The 20,622-nt window shown below is 45.4% G+C and overlaps 1 protein-coding gene across 2 annotated transcripts; it reads right to left on the bottom strand.

Moving 5' to 3' along the window:
- Positions 1 to 1,886: 1,886 nt before the first annotated feature.
- On the bottom strand, positions 1,887 to 19,678 carry HNRNPUL2 (heterogeneous nuclear ribonucleoprotein U like 2). Of its 2 annotated transcripts, XM_082202154.1 has the most exons (14): positions 18,996 to 19,647; positions 14,639 to 14,771; positions 14,045 to 14,118; positions 12,889 to 13,028; positions 11,619 to 11,709; positions 11,391 to 11,503; positions 10,725 to 10,988; positions 9,909 to 10,031; positions 9,374 to 9,505; positions 8,471 to 8,639; positions 7,875 to 8,075; positions 6,053 to 6,150; positions 5,384 to 5,491; positions 1,887 to 4,890 (listed from the first exon to the last, which is right to left on the bottom strand). In XM_082202154.1, exons 1-14 carry the CDS (start codon positions 19,519 to 19,521, stop codon positions 4,819 to 4,821), a joined length of 2,244 nt encoding a protein of 747 aa, XP_082058280.1. In that variant the 5' UTR covers positions 19,522 to 19,647; the 3' UTR covers positions 1,887 to 4,818. The 2 variants fall into 2 exon arrangements, with proteins under 2 accessions (XP_082058280.1, XP_082058281.1); XM_082202155.1 differs by lacking the exons at positions 1,887 to 4,890; positions 5,384 to 5,491; positions 6,053 to 6,150; positions 7,875 to 8,075 and adding an exon at positions 8,078 to 8,173 and having other exon boundaries at positions 8,431 to 8,639; positions 18,996 to 19,678.
- Positions 19,679 to 20,622: the final 944 nt, after the last annotated feature.

The raw sequence follows: 20,622 nt of genomic DNA, 5'->3' as shown, positions 1-20,622 counted from the left end.
TTTTGATGCTGCTTGTCCTTGTATTGTAAAATATAACAAAGTAATTATAAAACTATTATTGATTGATTGATTGATTGATTGATTGATTGATTGATTAGTTAACCCTAAGGTTCCAGAGCGGGTTACAATGAAAGCACAACATTAAATACAGTTTAAAAATTTTCTTCTGCAGGTCTCCTCGCCAAAATTCCCGCGAGCTAAGATGGCGGCGTCCGGGGCAACCTCAGCGCCAGCACCCACGATGGCGGCCACTCCCCGCTTCTCAAAGAACATCACTGAAGAGCCCGCCAAAGCAACATGCGGCCTTCTTAAGTCAAGCTCAGCGCCAGCATCCGATATGGCGGCGTTAGGATTTAAGACTCGACAGAAGCTCGAGGCTAATTTTCAGACAGGCAATGGCAGCTTTCCACTTCCACAGAACTTTTGCCGCAGGCGAGCTTGGAAGCCACTTCACTCTAATTTAATTGCTATTTAATCGCATTTATTGTGTACCTTGCTGCTGCATTAACAACTTCCATAGCATTGGTTTGTTAAATGTTTCTTGAAATGACAACCTGTTTTGAATGTGGTGCCTGCTATCCTTTGCATTTTTTCAAGGCTGGCATGGTAAGTTTAAAAATAAAATTAGGGAAGTAGTTCACCATAGGCATAATTGGGCCTGAACCTCCTGGTAAAGGTTATTCCGGCCCCAAAAATGTTCAGATCCCCTCTGCAAGAAAGCTAACTAGATGTGTCTTGTACATCTCTCAGCTCTACCTCAAAGGGTTGTTGTAAAGGTAGAACGGGATGGGGTGGTTAGGGGTCATCGCCCTAGAGAAAGATAGTAGTAGATAGGTAGCCGTGTTGGTCTGCCATAGTCAAAATAAAAAAATTATTTCCAGTAGCACCTTAAAGACCAACTAAGTTAGTTCTTGGTATGAGCTTTCGTGTGCATGCACACGAAAGCTCATACCAAGAACTAACTTAGTTGGTCTTTAAGGTGCTACTGGAAATAATTTTTTTATTTTGACTAGAGAAAGATAGATAAGCATGTAATACAAAATTGCCCTTTAGATGAGGCCAAAGGTCCAAGAATTGCTAGTCACCAACTAGCTCAACTGTTGCTCCTTGGAACAAAAAAATAATAATCTTTTTGCAGATCTCTTTTTGCAGAAATCTTTTTGCTTTCTCAAAGCAAACAGCTTTGAGAAAATTGAGATCCCATAGATAAAGTATTAGTGGGGTGGGTGTGTGTTTGCACAGGAAACCATATTTAAAAAAACTAGATCTGAATGCCAGCTGGTTGAAACATGTGCAAGTCACCTTTCACCCTCTGTAAAGGGAAAGCAGAACTGTAGTCTCTTAACAGGTGTACAGTTTGAGCACATGCAGATCCTTATCCTGTACTGTTACCAGCTTTAAAATGACGAAGCACTTTTATTAAAAGATTATGAAACTCAAGACTTAACACGCAAAGGGCAGAGCAGCATCATACCTGGACCACGTTGGTGTTAATGCAACCTGGCAAACCCCCCTCCCCATTATGTGAGCCTAAATAATATACATTGCTTCTCTCCTCACTGCAGTCTGTGCTGATAAACTTCTCCACTAAATACCATTTCAATTCGTTTAAACAAAGGGCTGGGATGTAAAACCACTGTTTTGAAAACCTATCTTCACCAATGGATGGAAATTGCTTATTTTGCATCACCCACAAAAAGATATGCTAAACAGCCTTTCACACTTTGCACCACTCCCATTGTTATTTTATTGTCATTAGCCCCAACTAGCATGGTCAGTGGTTAGAAGTTGCGAGTACTCCAAAACATCTGAACACCAGGTTGCCCAAGGCTGCCACAGACTGTATCCATATGCTTTCACCTGAATGAAGAGGAACCTCAAATTGCTTTGGTCTTTGAGTTTTTTATTTTTGGGGGAGGGAGAGAGAACAGACAAGCCAAAAGCATTAAACAACGACACCTAAGAAGTCAGCGCAGCAACAGAAGGATGTGGAGTCAAGCGAATGATTATTTATTCTAAAAATGGAAGTTTTTCAACCTACATATGCCAGAATTGTTAAGGAAAGAAAGTTACAGATGTAAACAACCACACAGTTACATGTTCAATGGCAAAACCCTTTTTTACTGGCCACTTAAACGTTTTACAGTTCGTAAAAACATTTACAGCCTCCGTTTCGCTTGAGCTTTCCATCTACAGCAACTAAGACATACAATCATGAAAAACACTAACAGATTTTAAACAGGCTGAATTTTTTTTCTATTTTTTGTCATTTTTACCATTTCTTTTTTTTTCCTTTCCTTTTTTTTTTACAAAAATGTGCAGAAAAAAGAAGACATCTACTAAAGTTGCTAAGATCTCTCAGTCTGATGGTCTAGGATGCGGCAGTTTTAGTCATTCCCTCCCCCCACACAAAAACACACACAGGAGGACAAGTGTGCGTCATTCTTTTGAGATTCTACTTTTTGAAGGGACCATAGCTCCAAAAAGCTATTCCACTGAACAGCATCAGCAACTTCTCGAAGTGATCCCCTGGAGAGGCGTGACCAAGGACCTTCTTGTTTTCACCAAGGCTGCTGGCACTCTGTATGCTGGTAATCACGCCCAAGACCAACTCTCCACAGCATCGATCTATCACGCTCCCATGCGAGTGTTCAGTTAATGAAGCTATCTGCGTGCGCACTCTCTCTCACACACAACCCCTTCTTCCCCAGAAGAATATTTTCTAGTGGCCTGAAGCATGTAAAATACCAGTTAACTTTGTTATAAAAACAGTTGTCACACAACCACACATTCTGAATACACACATGCACGGAGATAGAAGAATCCTGCTTCTCTCTAACTCCTATATTTGAAAAAAGGCAAGAGGGCGAGGAGGCGGCTGTTGCCCTCCACACTCCCTCCCCACCCCACATCATCCCCCTTTTCAAATGACTTGGCAGGCTCCCCACTTCTGTTCTGTCAGGCTGGGATGCAGGAATGAGCATTCTTAATGGGGATGGAGACAAGAACCGTTTGCAAAGGCTGGAAAGAGAATTCTTGTGTAGCCAAAAAACAAAACAAAATAAATTTAAACCCAACAATCTAAAAAGAAAAACAAGTGTTAAAATTTCAAACAGTGAATCACAAGGAACAGAGGCAAATCTTCAATCCCTGTGTCTGGGAATCAGACATAATTTAGTCAAGCTGGAAAAAGGTGGTACCAAGAAACTAGGGAGCGTTTACACAATGTGTCTTAAGGAAGAACATCCTGTTGTAAAAAGTCCCCCATCGTTCTGTGGAAGAAAGCCTACGATGAAGCAAAATAAATCAACCCACAGGATGGGGAATAGGTCCCCCTGCAACACACATAAATTCCCACCCACATCCCGGAAAGAACACCAGCCACTAGACCCAAGAAGCCTAAGATTTTCTTCCATCTGCACGACTGGACAAACATGGAAGAGGATGCTTTAAGAATTATAGCTAGGCACACTAGTGTGGTTAAAAAAAAGAAAAGAGGAAGCATCAATAGAAGCCTCTAGGAACTGGAAAAATAATTAAGCTTCATCAAAGGGCCAGGATCAAGAAGCCAACATATTTCAAGGACACACACACACACATATACACACCTGTCACCCCACCCACCCCACAAGCGCAGATCCTCTTCGCCCCTCCCCATGTTCCTATTTACACAGGCTACCAGTTTATCAAAACCACAAGGACAGAACACCCCCCTTCCCCACAATGACTGTATAAAACCAGTTGGTATTCTCAGCACTAAGCTTCTCAAAAGGTGACAGTTACATGCTTGCAGTTTTGCTTATATACATGTTAGGTGCTAACAATGAGAAGATCCTGCAGAAACCCTGAGAAAAATGTTCTTTCCACTCCACTTAAGAAGAAAAAGGAAAAAAAGAGGACAGATACTATAGAGATGATGAGAGGGCCAACTAAGCCTTGGGAGGAAAGGAAGGAGGGTGCAGGAAGGGCACCCAAGGCAGCTTGCTTTGACCCGGGAAGAACTTGGGAACGTGGCGAACTAAACTCCTGCGCTTCCTTCCATCTGATGGGTCACAAATAAACAAGCCGCTGAGATTTCTAGGTGAGGCGCCTGCAGAAATAGGGAGAAAGCTCAAGAAAAGCCTCTGTGGCCTGAGCGACACGAGGTCAAACAAGCCTCCTGGCAATTCACTGTCTGAAAACGTAGGCCGAACTCTGAAAGAGGAACATCAAGACCTCTCTTGTTCGCTCTTGGTGGCTACAGGATGGGGAAAGGTTTCCTTGGTTCAACTAGAAGAACATTCATGCCGCCACCACCCTGGCCTGGAAAAACAGAGTGAAAATGCTCAGGAAGTGCGGTTTTTCTGCACGAGTTAGGAGAAGCCAAAAGTTGTATCCCGTCCCCTTCCCTCCGCCCAAACAGCCACCCGCTTATCCCTGCATGCCCTCATTTGCGCCTCCCCCTTTGCCATGTGAGCCCTGCACCTCCCTTCCCGTCCAGCTGCTCTATGATGTCATGTTTTCCTGCCCAATCACAGGCAGCGCTAAGTGCTGCTCTCCTGCTTGCGCAAACGTTTTGATTACAAATGTCTAAACTAGGTTTGAAATGTTTTTTTTGTTTTTTTATAGAATAAGACAATATTCTTTTCAACAAACTTTAAAAAAAATTTACAATTTCTTTTTTTTTTAACCCCCCCCTCCCGCCCCCCCTCAACCCTGCTGCCACTTTCCCCAACAGCCCCGCATCCATTATGTTGTGTCTTGGGAAGTGACAGACACCCCCCCTGCCCCCCAAATAGAGCCTCGCTGGTTGGCTGAAGGGTGGAGATGGTTGGGGTTTCACCGGTACCCCTGGTATCCTCCATAGTAGTTCCTGTAGTATCGGTCTCTGTCTTGGTAGTAGTTCTGCCACTAAAAAAAAGGACGAGAGTTGTTATTATAAGATAAACAGTCTTATTGTAGAGGTGAGGAACTGAAGCGGTGATTTTAAATAATGCCATGTTGTTGCTTTGAAAGCAGAGGTGGATTAGGAACCGAAGCTCCCTACATCAATTACCTACTTCTCACCCCCCCCCACACCCCTTTCTTTACTCCAGTCAAAGTCAAAAGTTTCTCTTAAGAAATCCTGGAACTAAGACTTCTTGTACCAAGAGCTTTTGTAGTTGGAATGCCTTTGGATGCAACACTGCTGGAACCAAAGCAGACGAGAGTTCCAGCAGTAGTTGTCTCCAAGAGCAGAGACAGCGAAGTGCAAAAACCACTATTCTGAAAGCATAGGACTGTGTCCAACTAGCTTCTGTCAGAGCAGGCCCTCTGACCTAAGTTAGCCGTGTCCATTCGTTTCAATAGGTCTACTCTTCATAGGACTAACATTGGATACAATTCATGGTATGAAGCCTCTTACCTCTCGGTTGTAGTCCCTGTAGTAGTCTCTGTATCTGTTGTACTCATAATCACGCCCGTAGAACCGATTGTAGTCCCCCCTGTATCGCTCGTAGAAGTTACGATATCCCTGTGGATTGAAGGAGCAGATTAGATGCAGAGACATATATCTGGCACTGCCCCTTAACATATAGCCTGTTCAAGGAAAAGTGGCTAACCTCTGGCCTTCCTGGAGTTGCTAGACTTCAGCTCCCATCATTCCTGGCTATTGGACACACTGGCCAGGGCTGATGGGTGATGGCCCAGCCACTCTTACTTTATTATTTTTTTATTCTGTTTATATCTTGCCCTTCCTCCCCCAGGAGCCCAGTGTGGCTTCAGAGGGCAACTGCAAGAGGATTTGCTTTGCATGCAAAAGGTCCCATGTTTAATCCCGGACATCTTTGGAATAAGGCTGGACTCTGAAACCCCATACACTGCCAGTCAGTGTAGCACAATACTGAGCTAGATGGATCAGTGGTCTGACTTTCGTCTAAGGTAGCTTCCTAGGTTCAAAGGTCGCTAAAAGGAAATCACTTGAAATTTCACAATATGGAAGGGGGGAAAGTGGCCCCGTTATGTCTTCCTGATTAAGAGTATGAAACCTAACTTATCAAACTTGGGGAAAGACAATCCAAGGGGATATACTTACACCTCTGTTTCCAGGCTGCCCCCAGTACTGCTGCTGCTGCTGTTGCTGCTGCCCATAAGCCCGATTGTTGTAGCCTCCTCCTCGGCGCTGGCCACCAGCTGGGGGCGAGGGGGCGGGGAATGTAACAAAACAAAGATGTGTCAGACAGCAGTGCCAGCTTAAGTGAAAATATTAAGAAGTGCTGAACAGTCAACCTGGCATCTCTCTTTTTTGTGTGTGGAGAAGCAGGAGTTGAGCCCAGGGCAGGCAGGGCAGCTCAGGGGCATTCATTTTTTTTTAAAGGAAGCATAGGCCAAAGATGCAAGAGAACATTTGCCACTTACAAACACATTAGGATCAGCCAAAGCTTTTTCCTGCAGCTTGCTGGCCAGCCAAACCTCACCCTACTTTCCTAAATTCACAAGGGGGCATGGTGGGGGGAGAAGGATAGACGGTTCCCTTAGAAAGCTGACAATTAATACGACCCATCTTATGCTAAGTGTGCCTATTTCTCCGCAAATGGTGTTTGAATCACCACCCGCTGCCCCAATCCAACTCCTCCCAGTCCTCTACTCCAAAGCAAGGTAAACTGTGACCTCCCCACTTCTCCCATCCCCACCGCCCCATGATTTGCCCCACCTCCCACAGAGCATTAGGCTACTCACACAGCAGCCCAGGAGGGTGCTGCATACGTGGATGCCTGGGCTGAGCTGCCAAAAAGAAAAACAACAACACTCTCAGTGAGAGTTTTAAAGATTTCCAGCCTTCCCCAAAATGACTAGAAAGGACCGCCTGCTCTACTGTGGAAGCTACATTTTTGTTATGGGCTTGAGCAGAAGCTATGGAGAAGTAGTGGAAGCGCAAAGCAGAGGGTTAAGTAGCAGGAGACAGATGAGGTGGTATAGAGCCAGAGGTGGGAGACAGAATCTGGACAGGTGGGGGCCCCAGTAAGCAGCTATGCAAAAGGACAGAGGGGGGTAACTCAAGATGAACCACTCTTGACAGGGAATAAGGAATGTGGGTGTTTCAAAATTGCTCATGGCTGTGTGATCCAAATGAGAAATCTTGTCTCTAGCTCCTTCTCTGCTGGTAGCAGTCTTTTGGAAAGGAAAGGTGGGAGGTAATACATGATAAATTAACTGAGGGCGCAGATGCCCTAGGCTGTTGCTCCAGAAGGTGGAAACAAGGCTTATAATCAAGGGGAAATGAGACTGGTACATAATGGGGAAGGGGAGGTGATGAAAGCTTAGGACAGGGGTGGGAAATCTGTGGCCCTTCAGATGTTGCTGGGCTCCCAACACTTCCATCTGCCCCTGCCAACATCATTTGGTAGAAATGGTCACTGGATGGCTGAGCAAAGGAAGCACCATGAGGTTAGTCTGAATGTGACCCCTAAAACAGACACCAAGCCTGCAAATGCGACTTAATGGATCAAATGAGCACAAATCTTTTATATTGTGAACTGCTCTGAGACTTGTGGTTATAGGGTGGTGTACTACTACTACTACTACTACTAATAAATCTTAGTAAAAATCTTAGTAAAAAAACTGCTGCAGCCAAGTCCTCTAAGTGTGCATAGAATTATCCTGCATCATCAGAACTTCTCACAAGTACTCTAGGCCCCAAAGGGGGAGAGCTAAACCCACAAGGAGCCAAGAATGAGCTGAACAGGATTGGGGAAGTCATTTGGGCAAGAGCGAAGCAAGGGCTACTCTCAGAGATGCATGGGATTTCCTTTGGGACCTGGGGAACTGGAAGCCCACAGCTGTCCTCAGCAAAAAGACAAATGAAGAGTGTCAGGAGTACCTCCAGAGAGCAGCCCTTGCTACTTGCAAACCCTCACCATATCCCTGGCCGCGGTTGCGGTTCTGGCGGTTGCGTTTGTTGCGGTTGTTACGTCTGTTCGTCCGCTTTTCGGAGGGTGGGAGCAGTTTCCTGGCCTCTTCCTTGTATTTGGTGACGAGGGGCTGGGCCTCCTCCTTTGCAAGCTCTTGGTACAGGACTTCATCTATGAAATCACATTTCTCCGGAAGAGAGAAGTTGGCTGGGATCACAGGGAAGCAGGAGGAAGAGGAAGGGCAGAATCATTAGAGGAAAGTTCTTTTCAACAGGGAAAACAAACCTGAAGCCCCAACACCACCACTTCGCTCGTGAAGAAGAGGAAGAAGAGTTTGGATTTGATATCCCGCCTTTCACTCCCTTTAAGGAGTCTCAAAGCGGCTAACAATCTCCTTTCCCTTCCTCCCCCACAACAAACACTCTGTGAGGTGAGTGGGGCTGAGAGACTTCAGAGAAGTGTGACTGGCCCAAGGTCACCCAGCAGCTGCATGTGGAGGAGCGGAGACGCGAACCCGGTTCACCAGATTACGAGACTACCGCTCTTAACCACTACACCACACTGGCTCTCATGCTCCCACAGACCCTTTTTGCAGAGGCTACCTTTCATTTCCAGCATCACAGACTCAGGCACATCTTCTCCTTCAGCTTCCTCCCTCTGCTCCAGCCTGTCTTCCCAGTCTTCTTCGGTGGGAACCAACACAATCACCTTGCGCACAAAACCCTTGAAAGGGAGCAGCTTCCGCCGTTGCCCAGAATTGTACACATTACACTAAAAGGGAGAAAACATGAGGGTCTTAGAGATGGCAAGAGCACCTCCTCTCAGCAATGGCCAAAAGTCATTAAGGGGCTCCCTGATACCATAGCCGAGCAAGAATGAAAATGAACCAAAACATTACGGTCGTTAATTATAATCAGACTTCTAGTGGTCAACCCATCCTTTATGGTCAGGGGCAGAAAATGCTTCTAAAAGTATGATGATAGTTTAATTCATCTCTCCACATGTTAAGAACTCAAAATGTTAAGAACTCATCTCCTGCCTTGCCCTGTCTTGCTTTTTGTAAAAGTACCCACCTCATAACCAGTGGTGAGGAATGGATGTTGCCAACACAACTCTCATCACCCCTGACTGCCGACCATTTTGGCTGAGGCTGTTAGGAGCTGAGTGTCCCAACTACACCTCAAGGGCCCCATGTTCTCCACCTGCGTCCTAAGCATGTATTTAATGGAAGGCTTTTATTTGCCCTTCCCAGTAGCTTCTTCTGTTCTGATACCGTTTTCTGGATGTCACTGCCATCACCATATGCGAAGCCTTCTCCTCTAACAACATGGAGAAGAACAGGCCCACTAAAATGTTGTGACAAAGACCCTTCCTCATGTACCCAGTCATCAGAGAAATCCTGTTTGTCAACTTGCGTGGAGACTGTATGAATACTTTGGATTTTCTAACTTCTTCATTGCCTACCTCCTTGGAACTAAACCCCCTCAGCACTTATGTAAAAATACCTGATCAAGAATGAAGTTTCGCTTTGTCCTGGGGGCAATCTGGACCAGTTTACTAACACAACGGGCAGCTTGCTGAAGCAGTTGGTCTTTAGCTGCAGTGTCCAGGACCTCTTCAACTTCAGTGCCCTTTGTCTGATAAAAGGGGGGGGGGATATGAAGGAGACAGAACAAATCAAGGAGAAATATGTCACACACACACACACACACTCACCCCACAAGCCACTACTTTACACGGTTAAAAGTTCAGGAACTGACAATAGGGATGTTATTCCAGGGTGTCTCCACCATACTGCCCTGCTGACATTCTTGGGTTGTTTATGGGTTCTCTCTTGTCTTCTCTAAAACTGTCTGTCTGTCTTCTACGGAGAAGTGAGTTCAAAAAACACTTGCTTTTGCTTACATCGATGATTATGAAGGCAAGATGGCCAAGTCAAGGTTTAATCTGCAATTACCCCACCCAATTTGCTCAGACCTCAGATTCACCCTCTGGAAGTATACACAGACTGAAAAGTGGAAGTGACCTCTAACTTCTTACCCTCATTTGGCAAAGAACAATGCCTGTTCCCAAGACGTTGTAGCGCTTATCTTGATTCTCCTGGATGTGCTTCTGTGCCCAGTGGGTTTTCCCGCATCCTGGCAGCCCAACCATAAGCAGCACCTAGAATGGGGAGCAGGAAGAGAGTAAGCAAGCCCACAAATTTAGAAAAGTTAAAGGGGCACTGGTGCTAACTGTGCTGTTGGGCCATGCAAGTCCCTGTTAAGACAGCAGTTGCCAAAACTCCATTAAGATTTCATCTATGCTCTGAAATGCCTTTCAACACAAGGGGGCTAACCACAGAGAAGGCCCTCTCTTACCACTGCCCCTCCCTGCCCTGCAATTAGAACACACAATTTTCTGGACCCTTTCAATACATATCCCCTTCCTGGGAGATGCCCTGCCCCCAGGCTGATGAAAACACAGGATGAAATAGAACACATAAAAAAGACTACAGCTAGGGGAAAAAAGAGAGAGGAGGTTTATCTACCTGGGTTTGGAGGCACATTATTCCCCCACCTTGACCACAAGCTATCTAAGGTCACATCCACAACATACATTTAAAATTCCAATTCTTACCCCCTTCAAGAAACTACAGTTCCCAGGATTCTTTGGGGGAAGCCATGCAGGCTTAGTTGGATTTAAATGGAATGTGTGGATGTGATCTAATTCACCAGAATTTGGTAAAAGGCAGTGTCTTCACCATTAGATTATCCATTAGAGTTAAAAGATTAAGCAGCAGCATCAGAACACTGTTTTATTGGGATGCAAGAGAAGCCCCTCTAGGAACTGAAACATGGAAGTCTGTTTTATTACCTCACACTCTCCAGGGGTTTTGGGTGGCAGGGGAGTGCGCACTCGATCCTCAACGGGGACGGCATGGATGAAGATGAAGTCCTCAGGAACCGGGAAAAAAGGCTCCTCTTTCTGGCCAAAGTTCAGCTCCACGACACAGTTTTTACACAGCACATGCGGCAGAAGAGCTCGGTCGCCGAGCAGCTCCTTGTTGATCTGGAAGGCCACACCTAGGTCCTCCCCATTCTTGGAGAAGGACAGCTCCACCTCTTCACTGTCAAAGTTCTGTAACACAGGATGCGCAAGAATGTGACCGGCAAGTCCCCGTGGAATGGGCACACACACACCTTCCTCACACTGTCACATGCTTTCAAAGCCATGTTCTAATAGCCTCCTGAAGACAAAGCAATGGAAGGCAAAGCTGGCTTTTAGCTGCCCTGGTTGAACACCACAGCCAGTTATGGGGACGTTCTAGTAAGAAGCATTAAGGCAAACCTCGTGACGGCACATGCAGTGCACGGTTGTCCCCTGAACGGCACTGCATCAAGGAAAGGAGCAGGAGTTAACTTTGTGTTGTTAGTTACACCTTGGCTGTACAGAACCTCATTTTCCCCTACCCCGGCCTACTCCGAAGATACCGAAGCGGCCCCTCAAGAGCCGGCCCGAGGCCTCGCTCACTGCACTTACAGCAAAGCAACCGATCACATCATTCTCCCCAAAGGGCTGACCAAAGTCTTCGAATTGCCCATTTTCAGCCTTCAACCCTCGTCCATCGTAGCCATAAGAAAACTCATCCTCACCTAGAAGAGAGCAACACTTACTATGGTGACTTCACCTTGAGAACTGCGATTTCTTCCCCCAGGCGGCGCCAGCTTAGTTGCGCTGCATTGCTGCCGGAAAGGAGGTACTGCTTACCTAGCTGTGAACGAGAGAGATCAACAGACCATCCAACGCGAAGCAACTGGTTCTCTGTGGACCCTTCCTTCAGCGGGAGGTTTTGTGTCACCTAAGGCAGATCAAGGGGCGATGCCCATTTGAGACAAATGTTAGGAAGCTTGTAGAAAAGTTTTCTGTGTGCAACAAAGTCCATTTGCAAAATGACACAATGATCTTTATTTAAATATCAGCCCAAGTAGACCCATTGTTAAACTGGCCCTCACAGCTGATCCCATTTAAGGCAACTTCTGCAGTACAAAACATCTTCCTCCAACCAAAAGAAAAGAAATATGCAATTCACCATTATGTTCTGATTACACATTATACTACTGCCTTCTGCTTTGATTGGGTAAGTGTTCTGTATTATTATTCTTCTGTTCCTTGGCTGGAATCCAATTTATGTTGGAGGGCTGGGGGTCCTCCAGAGCAAATCTGGTTGGGGGGCCTGAATGGAGGCAGTGGAATTGCCAAAAATTGCCTCCCCCCAGCTGCTAATGGATGCCTTTCATCACTGGAATGACACCAACTGATTATACTATGTGTTTTTAAAGGACACACTTGCAGCTATTGCTGTGTTGCTTTTTGCTTTTATTGCAATAATAAATTTTTGCTCTAAAACTGTGGATCACCTAGGCAACATTTGTTATTAGGCAACCTAAAAGTGACCTAAATTAAAATAAACTAGTAACAATAGCTCAAGCCTCAATTCCTTGGCAGATGAAATTCACCTATCCAACATGTGACTCTCTCTCTCTCTCTCTCTCTCACACACACACACACGCACGCACACATGTTGTGTATACACATATACATTTATTGGCCCTGACTTTTGTCATCGTTATAAGCTGTTGTGCAGGCCCAACTAGCAATAGGAAGTGAAGGAATGGCAACATAAACTTTGTTAACTTACGCCTCAACAACCTTCACAGAAATGAGACTCCACTTACTTTAAAAACAGATCTGTGCAGTAAGAGTTGTATCCAACAATAAAAATTAATAGACCCAGGTTAGTGATGTCTATTAATTTCAATGAGCGTACTTTGAATATGACTAACATTGACTCTTAAATGTCCACTTCATACCAATCTGGAGGGGTCCGAGTGCTACACTATGCCATTCACAATGAAAAACAACTCCAAGCTGCAGTCTGTTGAAATGATCACTCTAACTAGCTCAGACCACACTTGCTGCTGAAAGCTCCAAGAAGGCTCAATGTGGATTATGTGTTCCCCTGAGGAAACGTCCTTACCTTTGCCTCAAAGCAGACCTTCCCCTTTTTCACTCCATGTGTGCTTCTTGCCCCAGACCACAGGTTAGGGAACTTCTCGGAGAACAAAGGCTGGCCTCCGTAGCGGTCCTTGGTAGCTCTAAAGTGGAGATCGGATGTATCTGGGCAAGAAAGGAAAGCAGGATGCATTTAAAGCCAGTGTGTGTGTGATGTCTGCCATTGCAAAATAATATCGAAAGAGAAACCTGGGATGTGGATCAGTGATCAGATTTTGAGGCTTTCTGTAATCCTTTTGTTCATATAAAGACTTCAAAACTCCTAAACATATCACCCCTTGTTCCCGCACTCTTGCTGAAGTGCCCAAATCCTTTCAGGTTAAGTTACAGAAAAGGCATACATTGTAGTGAACGTAGAAGGGATTTTTTTTTTTCCTGTTGGGAAGGACACATTCCCTCCAGGGATAATTAAGAATCACATGCTGATGTTGGGAGCAATCTGAACAGGTAGGAGGCCAGGCTTGCCACCTCACTGGAGGAGGAACAGATCATTCTAGTAAGAGGACTAAATTCATCACTTGTAAAGTCTCCCACACCTTCCATTGCTCCCATTTTTGCTTCTCCCAACCCTTGCCTTATACAGTGAAGGAAGAAATGGGATAAGACTTAAAAGAATTTGAAAAACAGTGGTACCTCGGGTTACATACGCTTCAGGTTACAGACTCTGCTAACCCAGAAATAATACCTCGGGTTACGAACTTTGCTTTAGGATGAGAACAGAAATCGTGCTCTGGCGGCGTGGCAGCAGCAGGAGGCCCCATTAGCTAAAGTGGTGCTTCAGGTTAAGAACGGACCTCCAGAACAAATTAAGTACTTAACCCGAGGCACCACTGTAATGAATCTAGGTTAGTATTGTCCATTCAATTCAACGAGTCTACTCAGACTATGACTAACATTTAATACAACCCCAAGTCTTTTAGGTCCTATAGGGTTGGCAAACTGATCAGAGTTATAGCAGGGCTTGCTATCTTGCTTTTATTTTATTTTTTAAAAAAATGAACAAAAAACACAAAAACTTTCAGTTGCAGTCTTACTATACTACAGCAGTCCTGACTTTTCTACGAAATAATATTTAAATTTTACATTACACAGTTCACATAGCATACAAAATAAGCACATACATGTGTCCAGGATCACAGTATTCTCATCATCCTCTTCTCTAGCCTCCTCCTCTGGTGGTGGCGGAGACTTGGATCTATATTGAATATAAAGGAAAAACCAACAAGGTCACATTAAAGAAGCATCCAGTAAAAAAACTGGTATGTAGAAGAAAACAAAGCAATACCACAAACACCATGATAATCCCTGGAACCTCGTTCTCACATCTGCTTGCCCTTCCTCCTGATTTAGCATTATTTTCAAACCAGATATTAAAACAATCTTTAGGTATTCAGAACAAGTCAGGTTCATGGTCCATGTTCTTATGTTGTTTGACTTTGATACTTACAAGAGTTTGTTTCAAAGACACCACCCTCTGGTTCAAACACAACACGAAGCCACAATTCTGCAAAAGTGAAACTAAACTCTGCCCAAGTCCTCCTCCCAGCCATGTGTGTGGGTGTGAGAGAGAGAGAGAGAGAGAGAGAGAGAGAGAGAAAGAAATTGATGCTTTGCTTGTGTTCATTCACAAAGCACTAAACCCACAGTTTAGTGTTCTGTATGAACTTCATTGGCCACCTTGCATGAATTCCTGGACAAAATGAGCCACAGCTCACCGGCTATTATATGCCTCCTCTCGGAACTCATAGTAAGCACGGCCGTGCTCGTCCTTCTCATCCCGCTGTCTTTTTAGTCCATGGCGTTCTCCGTCTGGTCCAGCCTGCTTTGCTTTCTCATCATCCTCATTTGCTGTAAGAAAACACAACAACAAAATAAATTTTGTTGAAAGCAAACACACTTGCATGTATAAGCCCCTTCTGGCCTCTCTTACCTTGGAATGAAACACACATAAGGTGTTTATCTAGGACTCCTAGGGTAGCCTAAATCCCCTGTGATCAACCTAAGGGAAATCTTTATAAACAAGCCTTGTGTCTCCTTTTTCGCTAACAGTTAACCATGGATTTAGTGAGGCTCCTGGAAGTCAAAGTGATATGCTTCATTTTTCCATTTTGGCCTATGGGCAGAAGTCTTACATTTTCTGATTCTCTCAAGCCTCCAGTTCTTTAGCGTACGTTTTATTTTACATCTACATCAATAAGGTATGCAAGATTTCAGTTGCATTATGCCTGATGCAGAAGATAGGAACAAAGCCTCCACATCTGTAAGACTGATGTAGGCATGTGTTAAGTACTAGGATGACACTTCATACTGCAAATCAAACTTTAAAACAGATTTATGGCAAAGATGTGACACACCCTGAGCCCACATGTAGATCTTGAGGGTATTAAGTAATGTGTGCCTAAGGATAAATTCCTATTTCTTCCTTTCATGTTAAATGCTACTCAGAGTGGCCCACGCCCCCACAATTTTCTCATCAAAAACAGGGTTCAATGTATTTCCAATTTCTAAGGAGAATGAAGCATATGCTAAATATCAGCATTATTCCCAATATGTTAATTGCTTTGTCAAGAAACAGCATAGAACTAAATAGGCACAAGAAAGACCATTTACCTCGGAATAGCCTATTTCAATGATGCACCATAATATGCCTTTTTTAAAAGCATATTTCAATTTGCAACCATAGACAGGTAGCAAAAGTAGTGCTAGCAAACAGCAATAAGCAGCCATACAACTTAGGAGCCACACATGGAACTGCTATAACCTAAGCCTATGCATGTTCCCCTAGGAAGTAAGCCCAGCTATAGTCAATGAGGTTTACTTCCTAGCAAGTGTTTAAGATTGTAGCCGAACTGCCTAGCTTTCTTAAGAATAAAACAAACCTTTAGAGACAGCACAGCAACTAAAGTTTTCCTCTTGAGAATCTGTCGTGTGGTCTCATGAACTTGATAACAGCCCAACATCACCATGCACAAATCTGAAATACTAGTTTTCCAAACCAATTTTTCAGAGTGTTTACCACTTAACCAAACAATGCACATAAGTTACCCTTAGTGCATTTCATGTGAATAAGCCTGGAGAACATGCTTTGGTTACCTGCAGCTGCTTACAAACTGAGAATACTGTTTATAACTATGCTTGGATACCAGCAGGTTTTTTTTTTTAAAAAAAAAATCAAGGACAGTTTATTCCAGAACAAAGAAAGAAAGTAAAAGTATCAGTCAGAGGCTGAGAAGTCTGATGTGCTTTCCCCTAAACACACATTTGGCAGCAGTGCTGAATAAAATTCTTTCAGCAACTTCTAGTTCAAGGCCCAAGACCATGGCACTGCACTACATCAGTGTACTTAATAGGTCTTCTTAGCAAACTGATGGCCCAAAGCAGTGAGAATACAATTTACAAGTCCTAAATTCAAATCACACCTTTGCTGTGAACTTTTAGGCATCCTTATACAAGCTTCACATCACAACAAGAAAATGCTAATGTTCAGTGATTTGAACACTTAAAATACATAATATAGTTATAATGCATTTATTATTATGCTAAGTTACTTTCTTGTGGCAAACATTCAGAAATTGATAAATTGTATAAACAACCCTCTCCCTCCTGTCTACCAACTGTAGAAAATTGAATAATAATTATAACTGCAACATTACTAACATTTATACACACAATCCATCATAGATGAAACTTTACAAAGAATCTTACCAGCAAAGCAAAACAAAAAGATCCCTGTCCATAGGGAACTAGCCCTTAATAATTTAATCTAGTAATTTAGACTCCTCACAAGCGCTTCACACACACACACACACACACACACACACACACACACTTTCACCCCACTCCTCCTCTAAGGAGCTCAAGGTAGAGTACACAACCAACATTTTTTTCTTACAACAGCCCTGTTAAGCAGGATAGATTGGGAGAGCAGACAGCTAAAGGTCAGCACTGAGCTTCATGGCTGAGTGGAGATTCAAATGAAGGACCCCCTAGTCCAGTGGTTCTTAGCCTTTTTGGGGCCACAGACCTCTTTGAGAACCTGCTAAAACAGGCACCCCCAAACTTGGCCCTCCAGATCTTTTGGGAGTACAACTCCCATCATCCCTAGCTAACAGGACCAGTGGTCAGGGATGATGGGAATTGTAGTTCCAAAATATTTGGAGGGCCGAGTTTGGGGATGCCTGTGCTAAAAGCTATTGACCCCTTCCTCAGAAATTCCCCCCCCCAAGACAATTCTCAAAGTAGCAGGAAGTAAATGAAATTAAAATCTTCTCTTTATGTGCCTAGTTCATAGCCCCCCCAGCTCATCCATGGGGGTCTATGGGCCACAGATTAAGAACCCCTTGTCCTAATTCAATCTCACACGCCTCTACTCCAAGACTGTCTCTCATATCTTAATAACCTTATTTACACCAACCCTGACAAAGTATAATTCCCATTTATGGAAAGGAAAAAGAGACAAGGCAGCAAACATATTAGGACAACAGCCATAATTTAAATTAGATATTTCCTGACTCACAACAATTTAGCCACAACATAGATTATTATTTATTTATACTAAACCATTAATGTGCACACCTCTTCACAAGAGCTAATTTCTTATGGACCACTGCCTGCCACTGACTGGGATTCTTACAAAAAAAAATATTTACAATTTAGTTCTATCGACTTCTACTGTATTTTTTACTGTATAACAAAAAAGAGGCCCCTGCCCTGAGGAGCTTCCAATTTAATATTCAATTCAGGGGGAGGAAAGAGGAGAAACAAGATGGAAACAAGTATCAACAGAGGAGAAATAGGAGTTCAGTTACTATTACAGTGAGACATATAAAGGAATGGCTATATATGAGAGAAAATATGACTAAAAGAGCTAGAATGACAGAAAATCTCGTGAGACAGTAGAATTGTGACATTTCTATGCTAGGTCAACTGCATATAAATTGTATACTGGCTATTCACAACAGCAGTTAATTGGTGATAACACCATCTTCTGCAGTTATGAATTTACCTGTTGGCCCACAATAAACCTGTCAAATATTTTACTTTTGTTCTACAACCAATAACAAGTCACTGGGCCATTAGAGATCTACCACAATACACATGTTTACTCAAAAGCTAATCCTATTGTGTTAATTGGGAGCTTACTTCTGGGTAAAGTGCACACAAAAATACAATTCAACAGCCAAAATCCTATACATTTTTTACCCAGAAGCAAGATTCACAGATTTAAAGAGGGCTTATCCACCACTAAAGCTGCAGCCCTGTGCATCCCATCCGTATGCACATTAATTTGCAGGTTAGCACCACCAATCCAACACAAGTTAATTGCAAGTAAAAGATGCACAGGATGTGCTGTGGCATAGCGGCCCTTCAGAATGCCTCACAACGAGGATAAGAATGACAACACAGGGGTAACAACAAATAAAAGCAGCATTAATGGTAACAGAGAATAGGTAAGATACTGAGGATGCTGTAGTTAACCACCTCTCAACAAATAGGTAGTAATAATGATGGCAATACGTAGGTAGAATAAACACAAGGTGGTATCCAACTATAGTGATACAGAGGATAGATCCAGTTAAATTAATAGACGTTACTAACTTGGGGCCATTTATTTCAATGAGTCTAGTTTGCAGAACACGGTTGCATGCAACCCTAATATTACAACGTGTAAGTAACAACGAGGATGCTGATGAGAAACAAATAAAGACACGGGGCTTTACTGTGCGCTTTCATCCGCATCCGACGTCAGCCCTGCTCTGAGGAGGCCCATTGAAACTTCTGCTAAGTTCATTGATCCGAAATGGTGCACTTCAGGAACGGCTTTCGCCTATGAAATCAATGGACTGGGGGGTTTCATCTCACGCTCGCCCTGCTAAAAGAGTAGCCCCACTGGAGTGCGTCGACACGACCTGAATCTCGGGGAGGCTCTTGAGCAGAACTTCGCCGGTCCCCTAAACCAGAGGCAGCCCACCAACAACGTAGGCAGGAGCTTTGCCTGGCGGCCAACAGCCGCGATGCGAAGCGACCGTTACACTCCGCCCCCCCCCCAAGCAGCCACGATTCCCGCCTTACCCTCTTGCTCGGCTCCTTCCTTGGCCGCGGCCTCTCCCGCCGCCTCCTCGCCAACCCCGCCGCCGCCTCCTTCCTCCTTCGAAGGCCGCTGGGCGCCGTTGACCCCGCCGCCGCCGCTGCCGCCGGGCTGGGCCTGGCCTTCGTGCTGTTCGCCGGCCTGCTGGGGCTGGGGCTGGGCCGGGGCCTGGCCGCCGCTCGCCGCCGCCGCCTCCCGTTGCTGCTCCTCCTCGTCGGCCAGCAGCGCTTCTTCGTCTTCGTCTTCTTCCTCGTCCTCCTCGTCTTCTTCGTCGTCGCCGCCGCCCTCGTTGTTTTCGCCGCCTCCCAAGCGGGGCCTGCCGAGGCTCTGCCCGGCCGCCGCCGCGGCTGCCGACTCCGCCCCGGCCTCCTCAGGCCCGGCCGCCAACATCTCGGCGTCCAAGGCCTCCTGGAGCCGCTGGGCCAGCTCCACTTTCAAGCCGCGCGAATCCAGGCCTCGCCGCCCGAGCTCGGCCCGCAGCTCCGTCACCTTCAGCCGCTTCACGTCCATGGCGCGCGCGCTCCGCGGATGAGGGGGGGAGGAGGAGGGAGGGGGGAGGAGGAGGAGGAATTAAGCGAACGAAAGGCGCTCCGGAGGGACTGCGCCTGCGCGGTGCTCTCACGCTCGCTCGCTCTTCCCTCAGCGGAGGCCTACACCCCTGCAGTCCGAGTTCGGCGCGCGCGCCCGCGCCTGCGCCGTCCAGCAGCGCTCCCCCCTCCACCACCTCGCAAGCTCGGCTCCCTCGCCTTCGACGACGTCTAACGCGCAAGCGCAGCCTGGCGAAAATGGCTGCCGCGCAGGCTCGGAGGACGGGCCGGCTAGGCAGCGAGGCGCATCGCGCAGGCGTGGATATCCAGCAGCCCGTCGATGAGGGCAAGCAGCACAACAACGCATGCGCTTCGTTGCAGCGCATGCGCGCTTGCTGCCCCTTGGCGTCCCCGCCCTCTCCTCTTTCGATCCCACTGTAGTTTAAAAAGGTCCCTTTAGTTCGCGCGGCCTCGGTTTATTTTTTATTTACTCAAACGATCTGTTAAGCACCCCTTTTGCTTTGAACGGTGCATGCGTTTTCCCGCGCCTACGTGCACAGTGATAGATTTTGAGCGGGCGTATTACAAGAGGGGAATATGAATTTTTCTGATTGGCTGAAATTCACCAATCAGAATATAGAGCTCGTAAAGTTACTCTGCCTAGGAACAGTCCAAGCTGCTTTTTAATTGGGCGGCTTGTCTCGAACCGCCATCTTGCCCTTAAAAGTCTCACATTAAGAAGAGAAAAGTTGTTTTATCTTGTTGCCCCTGACAGCGGTTCTTACGTTTTTAAAAGTTGCATAACTGGCAGAAATTAGACAGGTGCAGCATGCAAATCGAGGGTGCTGCACTAGTTAAATTACTACGTGTTGGCAACTCTTAAAGACACAGAGCCCTTGCCAGTAAAAAGGTTTATTTATTGAATATTTTACACTACACTACCTTCTCTCTTGATCCCCCAAAGCAGGGGTAGGCAACCTAAGGCCCGTGGGCCGGATGCGGCCCAATCGCTTTCTCAATCCAGCCTGCGGATGGTCCAGGAATCGATGTGTTTTTACATGAGTAAAATGTGTCCTTTTATTTA

The sequence above is a fragment of the Podarcis vaucheri genome (genome assembly GCF_965113315.1).
Source record: "Podarcis vaucheri genome assembly, chromosome: 16".
Lineage (NCBI taxonomy): Eukaryota > Metazoa > Chordata > Lepidosauria > Squamata > Lacertidae > Podarcis > Podarcis vaucheri.
The sequence above is the reverse complement of the archived record's forward strand: the minus strand, read 5'-3'. Positions and strand labels throughout refer to the sequence as shown.

Bases quoted from the DNA above. Each gene is read 5' to 3' on its own strand.
- HNRNPUL2 (XM_082202154.1), bottom strand. From the start codon at position 19,521: ATGGACGTGAAGCGGCTGAAGGTGACGGAGCTGCGGGCCGAGCTCGGG. The intron at 14,119-14,638 runs GTGAGCTGTGGC...TATTCAATATAG, and splicing joins GAGGAGGCATATAATAGCCG to ATCCAAGTCTCCGCCACCAC. The intron at 11,710-12,888 runs GTAAGGACGTTT...GATCTGCCTTAG, and splicing joins AGGTCTGCTTTGAGGCAAAG to GTGACACAAAACCTCCCGCT.